This window comes from Gavia stellata, chromosome 1 (assembly GCF_030936135.1).
Source record: "Gavia stellata isolate bGavSte3 chromosome 1, bGavSte3.hap2, whole genome shotgun sequence".
Lineage (NCBI taxonomy): Eukaryota > Metazoa > Chordata > Aves > Gaviiformes > Gaviidae > Gavia > Gavia stellata.
In genome coordinates this window covers 124,663,841-124,685,799 of record NC_082594.1, presented here as the reverse complement: position 1 = coordinate 124,685,799, position 21,959 = coordinate 124,663,841, and the positions used below count along the sequence as shown (strand labels likewise).

At 40.5% G+C, this 21,959-nt stretch overlaps 2 protein-coding genes across 2 annotated transcripts in view; one reads left to right on the top strand and one right to left on the bottom strand.

Annotated features, from left to right (window-relative positions):
- The window catches only part of CMSS1 (cms1 ribosomal small subunit homolog), a 176,725-nt gene that overhangs the window by 141,811 nt on the left and 12,955 nt on the right, over positions 1 to 21,959 (bottom strand). The gene's annotated exons all lie outside the window — the stretch shown is intronic.
- The window catches only part of FILIP1L (filamin A interacting protein 1 like), an 84,805-nt gene continuing 77,099 nt past the window's right edge, over positions 14,254 to 21,959 (top strand). The window contains exons 1-2 of the mRNA XM_059818029.1: positions 14,254 to 14,523; positions 17,796 to 17,969. Of these exons, the coding sequence (XP_059674012.1) occupies positions 14,254 to 14,523; positions 17,796 to 17,969 (444 nt within the window). The remainder of the gene's footprint in view (positions 14,524 to 17,795; positions 17,970 to 21,959) is intronic.

Below are 21,959 nucleotides of genomic sequence, written 5' to 3'. Positions count from 1 at the left end.
TGGAATTCTTTTTTAATGCTAGGCAAACGTTCACAACCAAACTAACATATCAGAAGTTTGACCAGGAAGTGTCTTTTTCATATATGTCTAGGAGAGATGTCTGTACCTATATAACACAGAATTAGGAGGATACATTCAGATGATGAGGTGCACAGGTACTTTCAGAAATGGCATTAATCCGCTGACTTAATGTATATCAAGTTAACACTATTTATGTGCAGAAGAGGCATGGCGCTCTCAGGAGCTAAATATTAGCTACAGATAAAATAATTTCAATGAAGCCTTACTAAGCAGCAGCTCTAAGCAGGCCCTCTGGTGCCTGCAGGATATGACTCATTGCTTCGCTAGGAAGGACTTGTATGTTAAATGCAAACACTTACAGTCACCTACCCATGCCCTCCTTAAGACACCTAAAAAACTGCGGACCTGTCCTCAGCTGCCAGGAGAACACCAGTAGGAACGTAATAGAACTGCCACCGAGGCCAAAAAAAAGCAACTCCAACAGGACTCTCCTGGCAGATCAACCCATTTATGATACCTGCTGCTCAGGGAGCAGTTCCTTCCCAAATCTTCCCATGATAATTGCAGGGCTGAACACAGGCAGCAGAAGGGTCCCTGCTGCATCCCTCAGGTCCCACCTTGCCTCTGCCTAGTTCCACACTGTTTGTCACTGGCCGCCACGGAGGCAGGTGGACAAGGTTGCTGCAAGTCTCTCCAGCACCAACAAACATGTAACAGAGCTCCAGCAAAACATAGGACAACTGGTGCCGAGCAGCTAAGCTGGGTAACACCAAGATTTTGCTTTAATTTTAATTACCGTTCTTCCAAAAGGATAAGCAGGTGTTTTAACTGGGCTTTTCAGAGAGGCCTTTAGAGGGGTGGGGATGGGGAAGAAGGCATCTAGACTTTGGCGTTCCCTTAGGGCCTCCCTGAACATCAGAACCTTGTAAAATATTAGCATAGATGCATCCATTTACATCTGCAAAATCTCTTTCATCAACTCCCACTAGCTACTGGGCTAACAACTGGCCACAGCCATATTTAACTGAACAAGCGGAAAGAAAAAAGGGAGGAACAAACAACGGTATGTGGTCTAAGCCACCTCTCAAGCGTGCCCTGCCATCCCCCCTCAAGGACTCTGCTACAGTATAATCAAAACCAGGGTGAGGTCACAGATGCAGCCACAAATCAACATTTGCCTTTACATATGAACCTCATGTAGCAAAAATGCGGGGTCCTTACGCAGCAATGAAAGGAATAGATGAGTTTTCCTCACTTGCCCTCTGCCAAAGCACAGATGATGGCCTCAAGACCAAATTTCAAACAAGGGGGAAAAAAAAGAAAGCATAGCCAGGGACACAGAGGAGGTACATCTACCTGGCTCAGCAACCTCCAGTCTACTTCCTTTTTCCTTTGAGGAGGCAATTTAACTTCACTACTTTTAAGAAACTTCCTATTAGAAAGCTGCGGTTTCCAGTGCATTTTTATTGCATTTTCCAAAGTTGCATCATCAGAGCTGGGCATATTCCTACGGGAGCTGAAGGTCCAAAACTGTAAGCCATTATAATAACTAATAATGAATGTCATGACTAGTAAAACCTGTAATCTGAACACATACAAAAATTAATTTCACTGTGTACAGTTACTTTTCAAACTCTGTGCTTTTCACATTTTCCTGGCAGACACATATAGCCGCAGACACCAATTAATATGAACAATATAAAAAATACAAGCCACCACTCAAAGTCATAGTTTTACTTTGGCTTATTTAAGGCAATAATCAATCTTAATGAAAAAAATTCTTCAAGAACTAAAACTGAACTACAAAGCTGACTTGAGAATCCACCTGGAAGCTCATGTTTCCTTTGTGTTCATCTGTGCAGAGGTAAACATGCACCAGATAATTAGAGAAATTCTGCTGACACAAAATCAACAGGTAAAACCAAGATAAATTAAAAGAACAATAAAAGCCAAAGAAACCAAAAGAAAAAGCCTCCAAAACAACAAAAGCAGAAACCCACATTCCTGTCGCAAAAAGAGTTTTTCATTCAAAACACCAACACAACACTGACTTCCATTTCCACCAAAGCCTAGAAATGAAAGTTTTCAAAATTTCTTCAGAGCGTCTTACAGCCCTAGGGCACTCTTGTCAAAATCACGCAACTTGTCACCATGAATCATGGTGAGAGCCCACAGGCAGCATTTCTGGGGTTGGATGAGGGCGATACAGAGCACTGTCAGTCAGTACTCCTGGCTCAGAGGCGAGGAGGGAACTCGTGCCATTCACCATGATGGCATCATCCCTTCCTTTCACCAAAACCCAAAAACCTAAAACCTCTGTTCCATAGGAAATAAGGTCTAATCTGCATAGAAAGGTTACAGTGAGAGGACTGGAGATCTGAGAGAGATTTTGTTTCCATTAAACTCCTGGGAAAGAATGATTTAGGATATTTATCCAATTTGTCCAAATTCTTCTCTTGGATATTAAATATGGAGAACGTGGGCGTGGGGAGGAATCTTCCACCGCCATCCGCATGTTGCTGTTTTGTAATTGCAGTTGGAACAGGAAAATGTCACAGCAGATTTCTTGCACAACTAAAGATTGTCTCAGTCAGAAAAAATATGTTAGCCTGCTGTTTAATACTTAAGTATTGTCATTGATGAGAAAAGAAAGCAAGGAGAACAACAACATGCAATCACACTGGTTTTGTATTACAGAATATAAAGAAAATGTCAGTATTTCCCCAACTATAGGAACAAAAACTACCAAATCACAGAAGTAATAGATATCTGAACTTTAGGATATATAAGGAAAATCCAGTCCACAGCTAATCATTGATGGGGATGGCATGAAGTTCGGTTTAAAACAACAGCAAACAAAACCCTAAAACAAACAAAGAAAAAACCCATACCAACAACTCAGAAATCCTAGGTTTAGATACAAGCCTGAAGTCCTACCTAGTGTTGTTCACATGTGCTTGGTGCCAGCTTGACAAACCCAAGTAAAATACTTCAAAAGAGAAATGCTATTCTCAACAGCTTCTATGAGTATAGCACTCTCCGCTATCAGACAACACAAAGATTTGGTCTGAAGCACAGAAGATGAATTTCATGAAGGCAAACAGACATTAAGAAAAACATAAGAAAGAAAACCCAGGGCTTAGGAAGAACAAAAATGAATCTATTTTCCTGAAAGCTGTCTAAAGTTGGGGAATTCCAGTTTAGGGTGAAGATCACAAACTTTCAAAGCTTGGCTAATATGTGCTCTGTGTTGCTTAGATGCAAAAACAGATGAAAAGAGATTTTTAGACAAATCAAATCAAAACCAGCCAAGCAAACAAACAAACAAAAAAATCAGATACACAATTTGTGTGAAGCCCTGAAAGCCATATCTGGACATTTCACATAGCTTCAATAAAAACAAAAGCAGATAAAACTGTGTATTTAAAAATGTCCATCAACTCACTCTTACACAGAGCTCTTAAACATGCACTGCCAAAGACAATTGTTTGAAGCGGAGCATCCCACACAATATAGCAGGAAAAACAGAGTTGTTTTTGAAAAGTTACTTTATTCATGTCGGTCTTGGTAAAATTAGGGGGGGATCTGTGCATTCCCCACCTCTTCTCTCTCCAAACAAGGCATCTCCTCTCAGAGTAGGTTGCAAATGATCAAATCAATGGCATAATGATCTTGATTGTCTTAGCCAGCTCTCCATAGACACGAGTTCACAAGAAAGGCAGCCATGCAGCTTCCCTGGACATTAGTAAAGACTTTTGATCTTTCTTTGAAGAAACTTTTCTCATGATATTTAAAAGTCTGTGGTTTATTTTCATGTGTGGGGAAAAGCAAACACTCCCACACAAAGAAATGTCTCAAAGCTATGCTTGTCAAAAATACCCTTGAAGAAGATTAATAAGTACTCACTTTGAAGGTGTACATTTTTATTCTGTAGTCCTCACTGTGGTCTCTGCTGCCTATTTCATGACTCATGGATGTATGTAAACACGAAGGAAATAATAAAAAAAATGAGTAGAAAGGAAATGGAGATGGCTGCAAGGGTTAAGAAGTTTGGGTCTTGGATACCCAGACCAATTACTGTGGGGTAACAAATTAACTTACACTAGATAACACATACTAGATAATTTCTGCTTACTAACCATACATTTTTTTCATTGAAAACAAAAGCAAGGTACTTGAACTCCGCGTTTTACTGCTCTTTTGCTGAAATCTTACAGAAGACCACTAATTTCATATTTGCCACGTGCACCAAGCACAAGAGAATTACATAGACACACACTTAGTACACAAATACATTCTTCAACATGTTGTGTGTGTGTGTGTAGAGAGAGAGAGACACACACACTGAAGTACAAGAAATACCATTGGTTTCTTGCTTCTTTTTTGCCCACAGCTATTATAGCTAATAATATAATAACATTGTATTTCTTCAATTAGATTCTGTTTGGAAAGCTGTGATTATAGGCTGCCTTTCAAAATGAACTTATACCACATTACCAGTGCGTTTAAGGGCACACAAGACGACCGTTTGTCACAAGCACTTCTTTGCGAGAGTCATTTTACCTTCCATCAGAAAGGAAGGACCATATTATAGAAGACACAGTGGCCAGTGAAGTTGTGTTTGTACACGCACATGCATATGTTTAGGGAAAGTTAATCACTGAAGTCAGAGATGTAAATATTGCACTGGACTGTGCAAACTTCTTTTGACTTTTATTCTTACAGATTTCTCTTGATTATATTTGTGTTTTGCTTCTTATTACTTTGAAAAATAGTTTTAACATTAAGAGATCTGTCATGCTACTAAAAACATCAGAAGAAAAATATTGAATTGACAGTATTTTAACTCTGCTTAGATGATTAAAATAGAACATTAAATGTTCCCATTTTGGGGGTGACAGGAAGTTTTGGGAAGTGAGAGGGAACACTCTAACAATGGGATTTTTAAAAAAAAAACTGCTATCACAAAACTCACCTTGAGGTATTTATAAGATTACCACACAATGATGGCATTTTGGCTATATCAGGTCTGCTGACGACAGGAGAAGAAGTGTGGGCCATAACCTATATTGTAAGGAAGTCAGCTGGTTTTGCAGGTTCCCCATTTACCAAAAGTATGTTCCACCTGGGGAGGGAAGGGCACATACCTGCCAGCTGGGAGACAAGCAAACACACATAACATTCAGAGAGCCTTGTGCACCGAGAAAACTTCCCCTGGATTTTAAACTCTGCCAAAATTGTCATGTACTTGCACAAAATTAATTCCACTGCTGAGACAATACCTCCAGGTATGTTTGCACCGTGTTTGGCACAAGGAGACCAGGGCCTCTATAAGATTTCATTAAGTCTCTCGTAGGAAGGGGGAAAGCAAAAGCCAGAAACGTAGGTATTGACCTGAGGAGGTGCACAGATCTCATGTGAAAGAATCAGAAATGAGATAGGAATGTACAAACTAAATCAGATCAATAACCTGCAAAACGTAAAATAAAAGCCAGTAAAAACCTTCAGTAAAGTTGCAAAAAAACCCAAACCCATCCTTCAGTAGAGAGAAGGTATGTGACTCACCATACAGAAAATTTTAGTCTATCCTGAAATGCAAGACCTAAAAGCTTTTAGTTTGGGTTTTTTTCTTTCTGTTTTCCATCTTGCATATTGTTATTTTACAAACAGAGAGCTATCTCCTTCTCAGGTCCTCGAATACCCTACGTTAACTATCGCCTGTGGGATTTACAGGAACATGTTACACGCCATGCAAAACCCTATTTGTTTCACAAGTCTGAATACGCCCCCCTTCAGCTTCATGAACACCCCCACGACAGATGATTCTGGGAAAAGGCCAAAGTTTCCAGTGTATTCTTTCTAAAGATAGCTTGAGCTTGTTTCTCTGTGGCAACGAGGCTGTGCACTTTGTCTATCGAGGGGTCCCATCCTGAACCACTGCCAGTTTCAAACGAGCCAGAGAGAGAAGGCAAGATACTGACATTTCTACAGATTTCAGGGAAACTGGTGCCTGCAGAAAGAGTTGAGAGATAGCCACAGTGAGGAAAAACTGAAATGTGGGATTCAAACTCAGCTGCGGTAGCTGCTGCCTTTGCCTTTCTATAGGCAGAGATCTGCAGAAAACCACGCGCTCTTCTCAGTGCTTCTCTTCTACACAGCTTCTTTCTTCCACCCACCCCCCTTTTTTTATTTTTAAATATATACTTGGTTGCATATACTACAGTACTTAAATTGAAGCTGAATCATCCTGTTACATAAATGTCTACAGTCCAGTTAATTTCAAGATATTCAGGAAAAAGGATGAGTTTAGATACACAGTATCTATGATAGGAACATTTTCTTTTCATGTAGCACTATTTCCTGTTTTTGCTTTGGACAATTCTGTAATTACAGAGTAATTATACATTTGAGCCAAAATTACAGCAGCTGAATAATAACTGTTAAACAACAAGCACCGTATTAAATAACGTTAACTGTTTCTTATGCTCAAAAGAGAAAAATCCTATACTTGGAAAGCAAATTCATATAATTGAATTGGAGCAGCTGAGTTTTATTTCAGTGTATTTTACCAATAAAAATCTGTCATACAGACAACTGCAAGATTCACATTTTTTATTTAGAAAGAGAAACAGATAATATGGCATTGCAGAGTTTACCTTTTCAAACACTTAGATCTACCTGATGTTACAGAAACATTTTCACATGCACCGAAAATCTCTCTTGCACTAACCCTTACAAATAATCCACTTTTAGTGTCTAATTACGAGTGTGAAACATTTTACTTTAAAAAGAAAAAAAACACCCAACCCTAAACCCAAGGAAGCAGATAAAGTTCCCCCTATTAATCTCTCAGAAGCAATTCAGTGTAATTGCACAAAATTCCCCACAACCCCCAGTTCCCAGAAGTAGAAAGTTAAAGAAATTCTAGCTATTTTAATTTTGATTCCTCCTCAACCTTCTGAACTCATGAAAACATGGCATTATACTAGTGCTGTCGCCCTGCAGCAGCACATTGAAGCTACAGTGCACATAAAACTTCGGAGTCAGAGTCATTCTCCCACTCAAACAAAAACCTTAGCTGCACAGTGGGGCCTTGCGGCATGTGTAGTACCTCACTGAGAAGACAAACCACCTCAAACAAATCTACTGTGTCTAACCCATTTGCCACATAAACTGCATACATATAATGTAATTTTCTAAGACTACCATCAACTTAGCAAAATGCTGGACCACAAACTAGGAGAGCTGAATTCCTGTGGAGGAGAGAGAATAGTTTAGCAGGAGGAAAAAGTGATGCGAGTGCCTTTGAGTGTTAGGTACGGTCAGAAGTTGTTCAAGAGAAAATCAGCCCATGTCAGAAAACTCTCAAAGTACGATTTCTGAGCTGGAACCTTTGTGGAATCCAGGTCTTCATTTCAGATTTCAGAACAGCTACCCAGTTTTGCCAAAGCAGCGTTACGTGATACAGCAGGGAGCGCAAACTCTTGATTTTCTCATAGATCACCACAAAGAGGTCTAGTACCCAGGCCACTTGGTTTTATGGACCATCTGAAGAACCCCGCTTCGAACAAGGTTTGACATCTCTGAATAGGAGTGTACATTCCTAACCATATTTTCCTAATATGAAAATTTCAAGTATGTTCCAAGCAAGCAGCTTACGCTTTCACGCGTAGCACTGTGAATGGGCGTGCTTTAAACTGCCACAGTATGAACTCAAATACAGGGGCAAACACCACCTGAGCCTCAGCAGGAGATGGGCTGAGATTGGTTAATCTACAGGAAGGGCCTAACTTGAGCTCAGAGCCACAAAATCAGTAACTGGCCACTGGCACAACATCCCGTGGTGTGTATATTTTTATGTATATATACACATATATGTAATGTGTAGTTAGAGACATTACAAGAGTGAAGACCGGATCACAAGTTCACACACCAATACTGAAACGACAGACAACTGACACAGAAACAGTCTTCAAAAGGATCTGGTGAAAACCTCCCACACAGACACAGCCTTCTAAAGATGACTGTAAGCCTGTACAGACCTCATACACAATATGGACTTGGGAAGATCTTACCTAACCACAATCACTGCATACGTGCAAAACACTACAGGATTGGAAGGGGGAGGAGGAGACAACAGATGGTGGAAATTCCACAGTACCTTTACCATCAGCAGAGTAACATGACAACTCTCTAACACAGTCCAAAAGGCATCTTACTGTCTCAGAAGAGGCTCCCTGTCTCCAAGTGATGAGAAATCTGAGTTGTGGTCAGACAAGCATAAACCACGACGAGCACAAACCACGACGAGCACAAAAATGACATCCGATTCTCAACCATGCACTTTTCCTGTCTGCGAGTGTTTACATCCTCCGTTGAATCCAGATTTTCTTCCCATTTGAGTAATTCCTGTTCTTTCAGGATCCCCAAGGGCTTCAAAGACCAAAATTTGACAAGATCCCATGAGAGGGGAAACAGACTGCTAATTTATTTTCTTTCTCCTGCTCAACTCTCTGCAACTCCAGATGCCAACAGGTGCGTCAGGCTACACAGGTAAGCACTCCTGCATCAGTTTTCCCAGATAAACAGCTTAATCTTGCAGTTTCCATGCCAGGATGGAAACACTTACTTATCCCAGAGTACTTGGGTGAAGAACCCATTAAAGGAAAGTCGTCTCTTCTCACTTACTGCCCAGCCTATGCACGAAAACAGCACAAGAGTCTACTGTGAATAAGAGCACAGCCCAAATGAGATAGTTGGCCATGGTACAACAGAACATCCCACTGGACAGAAGCTACTGCAAACGTTTTTCAGGAAAATGCTAAGGCAGTCTACCCAAAATGAAGGGCTGTAGCTTTGCAAGTGGTGCAAATCTACCACAAAGCAATGAATTCCCACTCAAGGGAAGGATGAAAGTCCTAAACACATTCTGTCAGAAGGCACCAGTTCCAGAAAAGGCTCAGTGATGCTGTGAAATGGCCAGATCTTGAAAAAGTCTTCCTATTAATTGGAATCCCATCTTCCCCTGTGGTTCAGCATGGCTCAATTGCTGGCCCACAGGCCACATCAGGACTACAGAAGGAATACAAGACAAACCTGCTGCCTTCTCTAGCGAAGAACATGATGTGGCCTAGCCAAAAGCCCCTTCCCATGCCTGGACACTACCTGGCACACAGCCACACAAGAAAGCAGAAGAACAAGGACAGGAGATCAATTTCTCCTTAGGCATGTACGTGTGGCACTAAGCTGAACACGATGCTTCAAAGTAGCTTTTGCTACACAGGAAAGGAAGAAATGTCCTGTAGCCCTGCAGTAACTAAGGTGAGACTACCTTTTTTCTTGCCCCAAACCACATTCGTAGTGATGGGCAGAGGATTGCAGACCTCTTTCCAAAAGACATCATGTGCTTTGTGCTCTCCCATTAAATTGGCACGCTGACCAATCACATCTTAACTTATTTTAAGTCAGTCTGCTGGTAGGAGTCCTATCAATTTCAGCAAATCAAAAGCATTGCCATATCCCTTTAAGGGATGTTAAAAACCAGAAAGACGTAATTCCTTGCTTAGTCACGGATTTTTTGGAAGAAACGGCAAGTTCTCAACTATTCAGGATCCTTACCCTGGGATTAAGGGAAGATTTGGTCCTGTAAGGGATTTTGTTAGCTCATAAGTCAATCACTGACTAAAGAGAAAACCCTAAAGGGAAAAATAGATGGAAAAAAATTGATATCTCTTAAAACCCTATGGTGTCTGTGGTGAAGTCATCTCTGAAGGATATTTCAGTCTTTCCCACAAAAGCGCGGGGATTTCTGAACCACCTGCTTATTCACTGCTGCCAAAGAGACAAATGCAGTTTCATCTCCTTCAGAATATGATCGAGAGGGTGGAGGCCAAGTTAACATCATAGAAACATTTGGTCATTTATTCATCTGGCTCTTCAGGAAAGTATATTTTGATCCCTCAGATCACTTGCGCATCACCAAGGAGAGGAAAATTTCTCCTTTATATGCAGAAGGACAGCATACATGTTCAGAGATGAGCAAGCTCTTTAAAAAACAGAACAGAAAACAAACTATTAAAAGAACACAAACACAGAGAATAGATTCAAACTGAATACGCTACTTGCAATGATTTGATTTACCAGAATGTTTCAACCTGCCCTTACTCCACTTTGAATCTCGAACGAGGCTACCAAGTTGCGCTGAATCTGATGAGCCTGCAAACCATCGCATTGTGATTTCAAGCAAGGTACCGCTGCAAAATCTTCAGTAAAGCAGACACCTCATAACGTGAAGGAAAACGCAATAGTGCAGAACACAGGCCTTGTGCTCTTCAATTAGCACACCCTACAGTAAACTAATCTCTATTAAGTACCCCCTGCATGGTGGTCAGTGATTTCAGGAGATGTGACTTCATGATCTGGATGATGCCTCTCAATCATCTTTTATTTTTGATGCAAGCAGATACTGCCTAGCCAGTATGTAAAGCATCATATGAGAATGCTGACAAGTATCCCTGTTCCTTCTGTTCATGTAGCTACAATCCCTACTGTATAGTAATTGATCCAAAAGAGATAAAAGATCACAAGCATAAGGCACACATGCCCAACCAAATCTTCTCACCTGGTTTCTTCTTTCTTAGCAGTTGTTGTTTACCGTTTTCTAAGGTATCTTATATTACCATCCTTCTTGGTGGTACAGAGAAACAGGGCTTAAATGAGCTTCTATACAGAAGTTCGCCACAAGATGCAAGAGTCAGTCCTCCAGGAGAAACCACAGAGACTCTGTTTGCGAACTACAATCACTGTTACAAGAAGGAACACTTCTTTACCTCTTTTGGCAAGGTGGCTTTCTTGTACACAGATCCCATCAACATGTCATTTAAAGTGAAAACCAGCTGAGACACAGATATGCAAAAAGGCCAATTTTCCACTCATTAGCCTCCTCTTGAGACCCTGGGCTCAGGAGGGATGAGACACCATTTTGGGTGCCATGAGACAACTGATAGCCACAAATTTTATGAGCCTATTATCATTTTTACCTTGGGAAAAAAAGACTTGCTCGTCATTAACCTTCAAGAACATGGAAAGAGTTGTTCAAAGTAGAAAATAACCCAACATACCAAAACACACAACTGGAAAATTTCAAATGACACTGCTTCTATCTTGAATTTTACACTAGGGCCATTCAAGGGCTTAATAACATTGCAGAAAACCAGCATGCTCTGGGCTAGAACGGATCATCTTTCTGCCATGGTGCAACAGCATGACACAGCAGCTGATATTCTGTCCAAAATGTCAACTGCACTTTGAGGGTTAGTCCCTTAGATGGTGCCACATCTAGGGGGTCTAACAATTTGAAGGTGGTGAGGAGTTTCAAGGTAAGTGGATGGGAAGTTTATTTTTGTCCATTTCTGAGGTCCCACTTTGCCTACTGCACCAGCAGCCACACTGCCTGTGGTAATTTGAAGTTTTGAATGGCCCTTCCGTCACTCCTTTGACTCCTACATCTTTTGATGACCACATTAGCACTAACATCCTTATGTAAACAGACGACATTACAGATAATAAGAATGCCAGTCAATATACAGGTAATAAGAAGGCCTAAATAAATCAACAGAGAAAGAATACGTTAATAAGGAAGCCTACTAATACCAGAGTGTTTGTGCCTCTCTTGGTCAGTTACATTCAAGTACCAATAAAAAAGTGCTTAAAGCATACATTTAGTATGCCACTTCAATCTCTAATCATTCACGTTAATTGCTAAATCTGATAAATATTTGCATTAGCAGATTCAATAGTAGGCACTGGCATTCAGGAATGCCAGAACAGAATGCAGGTAAAGTGTACGTAACAACACAGCTCAACAAGAAAAGTAGAAAAATCCATTCTGGGATGCTGCAAAGGCGCCATCTTCATAGGAGGGGAACCTATTTGGCAGGTCAGCTGGCCTTCTCGGGGACCAAGTGTCTTTTGCCATCACAAGGACTGATCTACCTGATTAAGAAGTAGGCAGTACAAGCTTAAAAGGGAGTCACAGCTAGCCCTCTGCAGCTGTGAAAACTATGTGTGGCATGCGGCCTTGAAGCCAATAGCATGTGTACAGTTTAAGAGAAAACATGGGGGCGGGCATTGTTCTTGGCAGGATCACTGAAACTACTGTCCTTTCAAGCTCAGGATCCTGTTTCCAGGTGCAGCCAAGTCAAAAAGCTTGAAAAGGTACGAACCTCTTCCTTATGCACTGGTTCCTCTTCCCTTCCGCAAGGAATGCCATATTGACACTTGTTGTCAACAAGTTTGACAGTAGTTGGACGCCCAGTCAAGACTGCTGCTGCACGTAGCATGCATGAGGGGAAAAATGCAAGGACTTCTTGGACTACTTATGCATTTCATAGCGACCTGTGCTTGTGGCATCAAAGCGTATGGACAAGCTCAGAGTACATTCAGGTTACCTGATTTAACTCAACTCCTGCATTTGATTTTATAAACACTAGCCATTAACTGCATGCAAAAGCCAAAGAGGCATTCAGCATTTTATGCTCAATAGAATCCAGTGGTCCTCTTCCAAAGCAGTAATACTCTGTAAGCAAGATGCAAAAGGTGAGTAAGCCTAATAAGCAGACCACAGCGAACAAAGCCAACCTGCTATGAACAACTATCAGTTTCCTACATGCACTGTAACAAGCTCCCATCCTAACCTGACATGGTTGATGCAGAGCTTCACAAAACAGGTTCCAGTGCACAATGCCATGCAAATCTGACACACCTTGGTATTTGGAGACCTGGAGAAACAAGTTTTTCTTATTAAATACAAGCTATTATGAGTGCTTTAAATTAGACTAGAAGAGTCTTCAGCATTATAGAAAATGTCACTTGCTTTTCTCGTAATGTTTTTGATAAATTCTTCCCACTGTCAGCCATCATCCATTACAAACCAAATCCATTACAAACCAAAAGCTTCTTCTACCTCCTCTGTTCTTGCAGAAAAACAGCAAAAGGAAGTACTTGTAGCGTTCAGTGGAAAATTACCACAGTTAAGGAGTGCAGTCACAGAGTTCAGGATTTCGAGTCCGAACCTGGCGGAAGGGGGAGCTCTGAAAGAACTTTATCAGCCACAGATTTATGAGGCTGAAGAGCAGCAGCGCAATCATCTCCTGCCTATCATGGGCCATAACAATTTTCTGGACCTTTGAACAATTAGCTTTGCTGTTTAGTAAGAAAAATTATGCCCCATTTGTATTTGGAATATGTTTAATTTTACCTTTGAATCACATGATCAGGCTTTTGTCTGCTAGACCGTATCCATGACTACAGTTTTCCTGTAGAGGTGGACTATAATCCGTTCATACTTTAATCTGAGTGGCGACAAGCAAAACAAAATTCCTGAGGTTAATCAATATTTATACAGTGTTAGTAATTTATCTGCAAAGGCATTAGAGTATGTTTACTTAACAGTGGCACTTCAAAAGGGGCCTAGTTAGGACAGGTCTCTCTTTGACCAGGAACTAACACCTCTAGAGTGCTAGAGTCCAGCACTAAAGTAGGAAGTTTTCATACTACATGGTTATCAGGGGGACACACCGTGATCAGCAAGGTAGTTTCGTTTAGAGGGGGCGGTGGTGTTGGGGAGGGAGTGTTTACAACGAGGCTCACCCCTTGCAGTCTGGATGTGCTAACCCCTACATTTTGCCAAACATAGGGAATGCAAATGCATAGCTCATAGTATTGGAGGACCGCTTTTGTGCTCTCCCTTGGAAAGACAACGAAAAACATAACATGGCTATACAGTAATGGTTGGGACATTATAAAATTGGAACAGGAAGGTCTTCCTGGTGAAAACCTTTTAAACCTAAATTTGCTTCTTCACAGTATCAACCTGAAAGGTCAGGTAGGTGCTGTCTCTCAAATGAGAAACGTGGTCTGCGGTGATGTGCACAGTACTGCTGCTAAAGTTGCTCCCTTGGCAAATATTGAGGAGGGAATTGTTACAACTGCATAAGACCAGTTAAGACTCACTTTACTACAGACATCCAGTAAGGATCACAGCCCAGTCCTGTTGGCTTACGCGAGGTTGTCAGCTTTTGTCAAATGACAAACAGCCTTGTATGGGAGGGAAAACTACCAGTCTGGAGGGAATAATACCCACCATAAATTATGGTACTAGTTTTATAGTCTTTGCTAGTTAAAACAACTACTTTTTTCCCCCACCTTCCTTCAGCTTCAGAGATATAAACCATGCGTTCCAGAAGTAACAGCACAGAAAGCCCCACCAGACCAAAGCTGAGCCAGCAAAGGCCAAAAGACCACCATAAAGAAGAGGTTGCTTACAGTGGGAGAGGAAACGTGCAAAGAAGACAGAAGGAGGAAGACGATGTAGCCCAAGCCAGTACCATCCTAAGGAGCCCTAAGGCAGAGAAAAAACAAAGAAGTTCTTTCAAGAAAAGAGAGGATCTCTCTCGTGATGACTTGCTATTTCTTCTTAGTGTCCTCGAGGGTGAATTACAGGTGATTTATTGTCTTATTTTATATCCCGGATTAAAACACACTTCCACTCACCCCCCAATTTACCACAAACACATGCTGCTTTCATGTTAAGGAAACACCCTACCTAATTTGATACAGAAGGACAAATATAAACTGCAAAGTATGTAAAAACATAAATTATAGTTATTACTATAGCTATCATCCAGAAAAGGTGATCTCTGCACCACTCCTAAATGCAAATAAAATTTACTCACGATGTACCTGTATCACATTAAAAACACTCATGGTCCACTGTGAAGGGTCACGTAATTCCCAAAGCAGAGAGCTCACAAAACTTTCCTGTTGTGCTGCCCTATTCTAAGTACTCTGAATACAAAGCATTTGGCACTGTAAAACCTATACAGAGAACACACTAGAGATCTTTAAGATCCGTTACTTAATTATTTCTTCTCTTCCCCCTGCTGTGAAGTCATGAGCATTACCCCCATAAATCAGTATGTGTCAGATCACAAGAAGTAACTCACTCAACACTATTCTAACATCTTTTTCTAGAAAAATCAAAATAGCCATTTTATTTCCCATAATATGAAGCACAAGTGTTGCATGCCACTTAGCCCACAAGACACTGGATTTTGAGAAGCGAGCATTTTTCCATCTGGAAAAGGAGCCAGCTGCCAAGTGGTAAATGATGCCTAACCTGGTCAAACGTAATTTCAGGAAGTGGGAACCAGATTTCCAGTGAGCAGGGAGAATATTTCTGTGGCAGGTTGATTGTGCAGAAGTAGTGACGGCCACTTAAAACTGCTCACAGGCAGAGGAAAGAGCAAACTGGCCGAAGTGGCATAAATGGGTGTCTCGCACGGTTTCAGACTTTATTAGCTAGGCAGTACCTGGGTAGTTACATTCTTAACATATACATACATATTTACATAATACATACATGCTTAACAGAACACACATGCAATATGAATACTTGATACATGTACCAATCTCTGAGGGTAGATCCAAGGCAAACTTCTACAGAACATTTCATTATGCAAACAGAACGATTTTCGTGTTTGTGAAACGTTTCTCTGCTGCTCACTTGCCCTTTCTTAATTTAGATTAAAATTCAGATGTCACACACTCCTCTAAAACAGCTCTCTCCTCCTCTCAAGAACAGAGGTGTGTGTATATATATTGATATATATATTTGTTACACACACTTCATTACACTTGTGTAATATATATATAAACACACACATGCTTCAATTATGATGATTTAAAACTGGAACAGAGTGAAAGGAGAAACTGGAAAACAATGAGCCTGACATGAACGTTTTAAATCATGTCTGACATTCCAAAGGAAGCATTATGAATGAAAAAAGTGAGAAGTCATTTTTTATTCCTAATTTTCCACCTCCTGTAATGCCAAGTCAAATCTCCGAAGATCAGCTATCAATCCAACCATAATTAAGTTTCAAAGTTAGATGCCATTACTCTCCGATTCCAGAACATAAGACGCACAAAGATCACTCTTCTAGGTATTTTCCGTAATAATAAGGATTAGAAACAGATTATTTTATATTTTTTTAAACACAGTCACAAATAGGGATACAGAAGTGCTCCAGCCAAGAGCAGTCTGACTGCAAGTGTTACCCTCTCCTGATAGATCCCTCTTTCTGATTTCCTCCCTTCCTATTCTACCCTTCTAGGATTAGCATGTACTTTGTGTTGTTTTTAACTGAGATCATTGCAGACAACGGATGTTTGAGACAGTTCCTGTAGTTAGGTCACTGTAATGGGGGCAGGGAGCAACCTCCACCACCAGAGGATGCAGGGGAAAAAAAAGAGATGGACACAGCTCTAGGGGAGGTGGTGACCAAAACCAGTTTCCCTCGCAGTGGAAACATTCACGTAATCAGATATTCTCATGAAAAAGCATTATCATTAGAAGAGGGACTTTAGCACAATGTTCGCAGCTTGTGTTCTGTCCCCTCCAACTTAACACCTAGGAGCTAGTAACTTGATAGCTAAGAAGTATTCTTGGTAGTTGGGTGTTTTGGTTTTGTTTTATTGTGGGGTTTTTTTATTATTTGGGGGGGGGGGGGGGGGGGGGGGGGTTTGTTTCTTTTAAGAGCAAAGAGAATCTATAGATCACTTACAAATACTGCAGATACATGCAGTATGTTCCTCCAGCATGGAGCATGGACTTAGAGAGCAATGCTGTATGATAGCAAGAAGGTAGGTGCACCTGCCAGCTTGCACAGGAATTTCTGAAATACAATACACAGAAGAACATACTAAAAACATACCTGAGAACTTATTGTGTCTACTCTTTGGTAACAGGATGTCATCAGATATTTTGAGAGATTAAGGAAACAAATGCAGTGACATTAAAAAAGGAAAAGTATAAGGCACATTTTTAGGCTATACTTTTTGCAACTGCATGATTTTTGGAAACCAAGTAACACCACCTTCTTTTAATCATTATCTTTTAAAATGCCTTTTTTTTTTTAGCATGCACTCACAGATTGAGAAAACCCTTACAGCAGTTACTTCCAAAAAACCTCACGCTGCAAGGTTGCTTATTACCTGACGGCATGTACACGAGCGTGTGCACATGTACATGTCCATAAATACCTAAGGCATGACCTAAGCCATGACCTAACACATGCATGCACACATACACATCCATGCACACAGGACCCCACTGCCAGCTTTGAAGGCAATTAATCTTGTTTTCAAGAACTGCCATTATTGCATGGCTTTGGAATGCATGTTGCGAAGGGTCACATCCCCTGCACTGCACACCTCACTACATTCACCACTCAAAGGAGCTCAGTGTAACAGAAGCAGATGACCCCTGGTGGGTTTAACCTACAGAAGCCATCTTTGCACACAGAATATACTGAATGTGCAACACTTCCAGGCTTCAAGAACCATCCTAACATCTTTCACTAACAATTTAAAATCAGCTTCTAATACCAGGAGTCACACTTTGCCCTGAAATCTTGTGTTGCAAATGCTATACACTGGTCCAGAAACAGCAATACGATCTAATCACTAACGAAGTACTTAAGCATTGATTGGAGTTCTGAAGATGTTGAAGTTTATGCAGAACTAATAAAACACCAAGACCAATAGTTCCCTCATGCTTTTTAACTGTCTTCATTTTACTATTTTGGAGCACTTTACATACACAGCACGCTTTAAAAAGTTTTTAAATTTTCTTAAAATTTTTAGTGGAAAGCTAACCTGTAAATACACATATACAGTTTAACAAAATAAAACCTTACTTTGTGTTTCCACAGGCTCAAGATGAAGTTATAGGAGTACTTAAGGCTGAAAAAATTGACTTGTCTTTGCTTGAAGCACAATACGGCTTTGTTACTCCCAAGAAGGTGTTAGAGGCCCTCCAGCGAGATGCTATTCAAACAAAGACTGAGCAATGGCAAGAAGATGTCTATGAAAAGCCTATGGGAGAGGTATGAACATATAATTGATATTTAACCATAGTTCCCACCAAATTCAACAGAAAATATCTCACTGACTTCAGGGAAAGAAAGCAAACGAGCTCTAAATCTAGAATCTAACACGAGTGTAAGTGACAGCAGAACAAAGTCCAGGGTCCAGTGGGGTCCCTAATAAAAACAGGTGTCTAATGATCCTCATTTATATTGCGCACTGGGGGCTTTAATAAACTTAGACACGATTTTGTCTAACTCAAACTCTCATAATCAGCCTCCTATTTTTGAAACCGTCTTCTTTTTTTCCCCTTTCTGTTACCCATATTCACAAACCATACAAACAGATGCCTCCCCATTCGTCTCATTGAGGCCATCTTACCAATGGCTGTTAAGGGCCCGTTCAGCAGTAATGGCACAGCTGTCTCCCTTTACATATCTCAGTTCCCACTAATTCTGGGTGAGTCATGGGTATACCTGCTTGGTCTGAGTCATTACTGTAATGAGCTGTCATTACAAACTTCATCCAGGCAGAAATGTAATCTAAGTAACCTTTAGTTTAGTTACACTGCAGCAGCAGCCATACTTTCTGAACAATGTTACCTGAATTTCATTTCTACCCTGCAATGCAAAGCACTGGATATTAAAATCCCTTCATAGCAGAATATGTGGTTTTTTTCCCCAAGTAAGTGTCTCCTCTTGAGTTTAGGATAACCATTTTTTAATATGCTGCTCAGTATAGGTAATCATCATAAAAATAAAAGCAGAAATTATGAATAAAATTCTTCTACCCAGTGTTTTCCAAGCTTCCTGAATAGAAATGTAGCTAAGGATACAGAGTTCATTTCTGAGAAAATTAAGTCAGGCAAAAGGTCAACACTCATTTCAGAGACTCAAAGGTTAAAATCTCTGACTATAATCTGAAACAGATAAGTTCAACTGTGGAGGTTAATTTATTTTAGAACATTGTGGCATTATGTCACAGAAACTTTGAGCACAAATGGAAGTGATTTGAAGAGAAGTCCAAAAACATTTGAAAACATAAGTTCAGTCTGTTACTTTACCTAAGTTTATACACGCTTTTTCCTTCTTACACTTAATGGCAGAGAAAGGATTTCTAACACCACCGAATTTGGCAATTCCAAAAGGCAAAGGTAAACATCCTGAGAGCAAGTGAAAGGCTAGAAGGACCACTGGCACTTCGTATATCTTGGTAAACCAAAGGATGCTGTAATCAGCAGGCATTCCACAATTTCAGTTTCAAAATCCCCCCAAATTAAGTCAGAGATCCGTTTAGGTTTTCTTTGGATTTTTTAAGTGTTTATAAAAACCAAGGGAGAGGTGGAACTGACCACAAAGTATGGGAACCGACCATTTAAATTCCCCCCTTGCCACCATGACAATGTACCTTTGTATCTGCCTACAAAATTTCTGCTGATCCAGTTCCTCTAGAGCACGTGTGTCTCACCCTTGACAATTTAGCCTTGTAGGCCTGAACACAGAAGATCTTCCCCAACTCAATTGAAAATACAGTGAATTTCAGAAGGCATCTATAAGATTACTGGTCCTTCAATGTTCTCTCACAACTCACTCATCTATCCTAAACTTCATAAAGTTTCTTGGCAAACTTGTTAAGAATATAGTGGGAAAATCTGGTGACTGGACAGCTTTACTCACTAGGAACAGGATTCATACATGAAGAAAGGTAGCAAAATAGAGAACAGTAGTAATACATCTTCCTTTGCAAAACCTATGAGGTGTGTGACAGACAAAACCACGTCTTCCTTGGCTATGAGGAGATTTTTTTTTTTAAAGCACAGGGTTTTTTCAGCCAAACTTGCTCTACAGCTATTTCTTTCTGCAACCTAACAAATGCCAGATAAGCTTACTCTTATTCCTCACACTTGAGGATACAATAAATTGTTTTATGTTTAAAGGGGATTAAAAGTAAAGAAAATAGACTTTTATTTTGCTTTTGCTTCTGTCTGACACAAGGGCCTGAAAAGGGTTTCCATCTTTGCATAGTTTACAAATTTAGATCAAGTCAGTTATTCATGAAAAAATCTGGTTTCAGATCAATTGCCACTTCTCTTGAATAGAAAACAAACGTTATTCAACATTCTAGTAAATACAGAATAATAGCATAAGAACCATTTTCCCAGAATCAAAAATAAACAAATCTGAGATGGTGACAATAGGAAGAGAGAGATAAAGAAGAAGATACTGCAGAATTTATGGTGTCTTTTCCTCATGTTTCAAACCTTCATGGAATTAGAAAGACAATTCTGTTTTCTAACTCTCCCCAGCTTCCAATAGCACAGTCAAAGACAAAAAAATCTGGTGCCTCACTGTTTGAAATGTGATGAACAATACCTCCTACCACTTTGAGAACTCCTCCAAAAGCAGCAAAACTAGAGGAAAGTCTATATTCCGCACCCATCAAGGTCAATTCAAAACTGAATCCAATTTTAAAATCCCCGTGCCAATCAACTCGGGGAAAGATGATTCCTCACCAGCCTTTTAACAAAGCATATCTGATGGCATCCTCACAATATCTTACAAGTGTTGGTCACAACTTTCCAATGGTGACAGCTGTAGGGCACCAATAAGCTACAGTCATAGGAAGAGACTGAAACAATAATGTTGACGATGTGGCATTCAGGAAAAGCAGACCAACGTATCCACATGGAAACTTGGCTCAGCTAGGGTTGAAAAAGACAAGGGAGGAACTGCACCCATAATATCCAGTAATCCTAAACTCAAGATTATATGTTTATAAACAATGACCATGAGGATATTATTAACAGGAATGATATTTCACTGAACTTTGGATAAACAAATGTAACTAACCTGGATTTTATTCTGGCACAGCGCCAAACACAAAACAGCCTAAACAGAGAAAGATGAAAAGTTAAGTTTCAACATAATGGATATGAGACACACCATCCTAATTTGAATTCAGACACAAGCTGGTGGCAAAATATATTTAAATTATTAAATTCCTGTGAATTTTTAGCTTGCTGAACTATTCACAGTTACGTAAGAACATGCCTCTTATTTTCCATTGTATTGTACAGTATGTTCAAGTATTAATTCTAGCAAAAGTCCCATATGGTTAGCAAGAACAAAACAACAAATCACTTAATTAAGATTTTATCACTTAAATTTTCAACAGAAGACATTTATACTGCTGCTTATTAGTCCTCTGCGGTTTTTAGCCAAAAGCTGTATACGCTGAGTAAATGTGTATGCGTACATATAAATGGATATTTCTGCCTGTGCAGATTTAGCATTTGGACAGAGTAATTTGAGGAACCGGGGGCTGCTGGAGACCGCTCCTGTGAGAGGATCTCACACTAGCAGGGGTTCACATGACTTCTCTCTCTTCTCTGCTGGATATGTGGGAGTCAGCCACAAGATCTCACAGGGAAAATGCAAGAGTCAAATTTGCTCCCCAAGGAAGTGCCCTTATCTCGCAGAGGGACACAACAGAGCTTCCAAACAAAACACACAGAAGCGCAGCAACCCAGTACCAGACTCTGCTCTGCTTGGTCCTGCAGGGAGGGGGAGGCATGCTGCACAGTAACACAAGTGTCACAAGGCCAAATGCCCACACCCATTATGCAGCTTCCACGCAGATCTCAAGCGTTTGCATTAATTGTGAGGTAGGATCTGCCGCCTCTCCAATTCTCTTCTCTATCAGCCACCTGTACCAGGAGACAGGCCCAGCACCTCTTCCCTTCCCTCCCAAGTGGAATCCCAAGCTCTTGCTCTCCACCTTGTCCTCAGCCACAACAGCTACACACCAGCTGCGAATGCTTGTGGTAGAACTGATTTGACAGCATTCTTGGGGGGAGAAAAAAAAAAAAAAATCTAAATGCATCTTCTAATCTGAGCAGCAGGAGAAAACTGCAACATGAAAACAGCTTTGATGCAGCAGTTTATCTTCCTCTCTCCCTTACCCTTTCACGTAAGCAGGTGTCCCCAGGACACTGCTGTTCTTTTACCCAC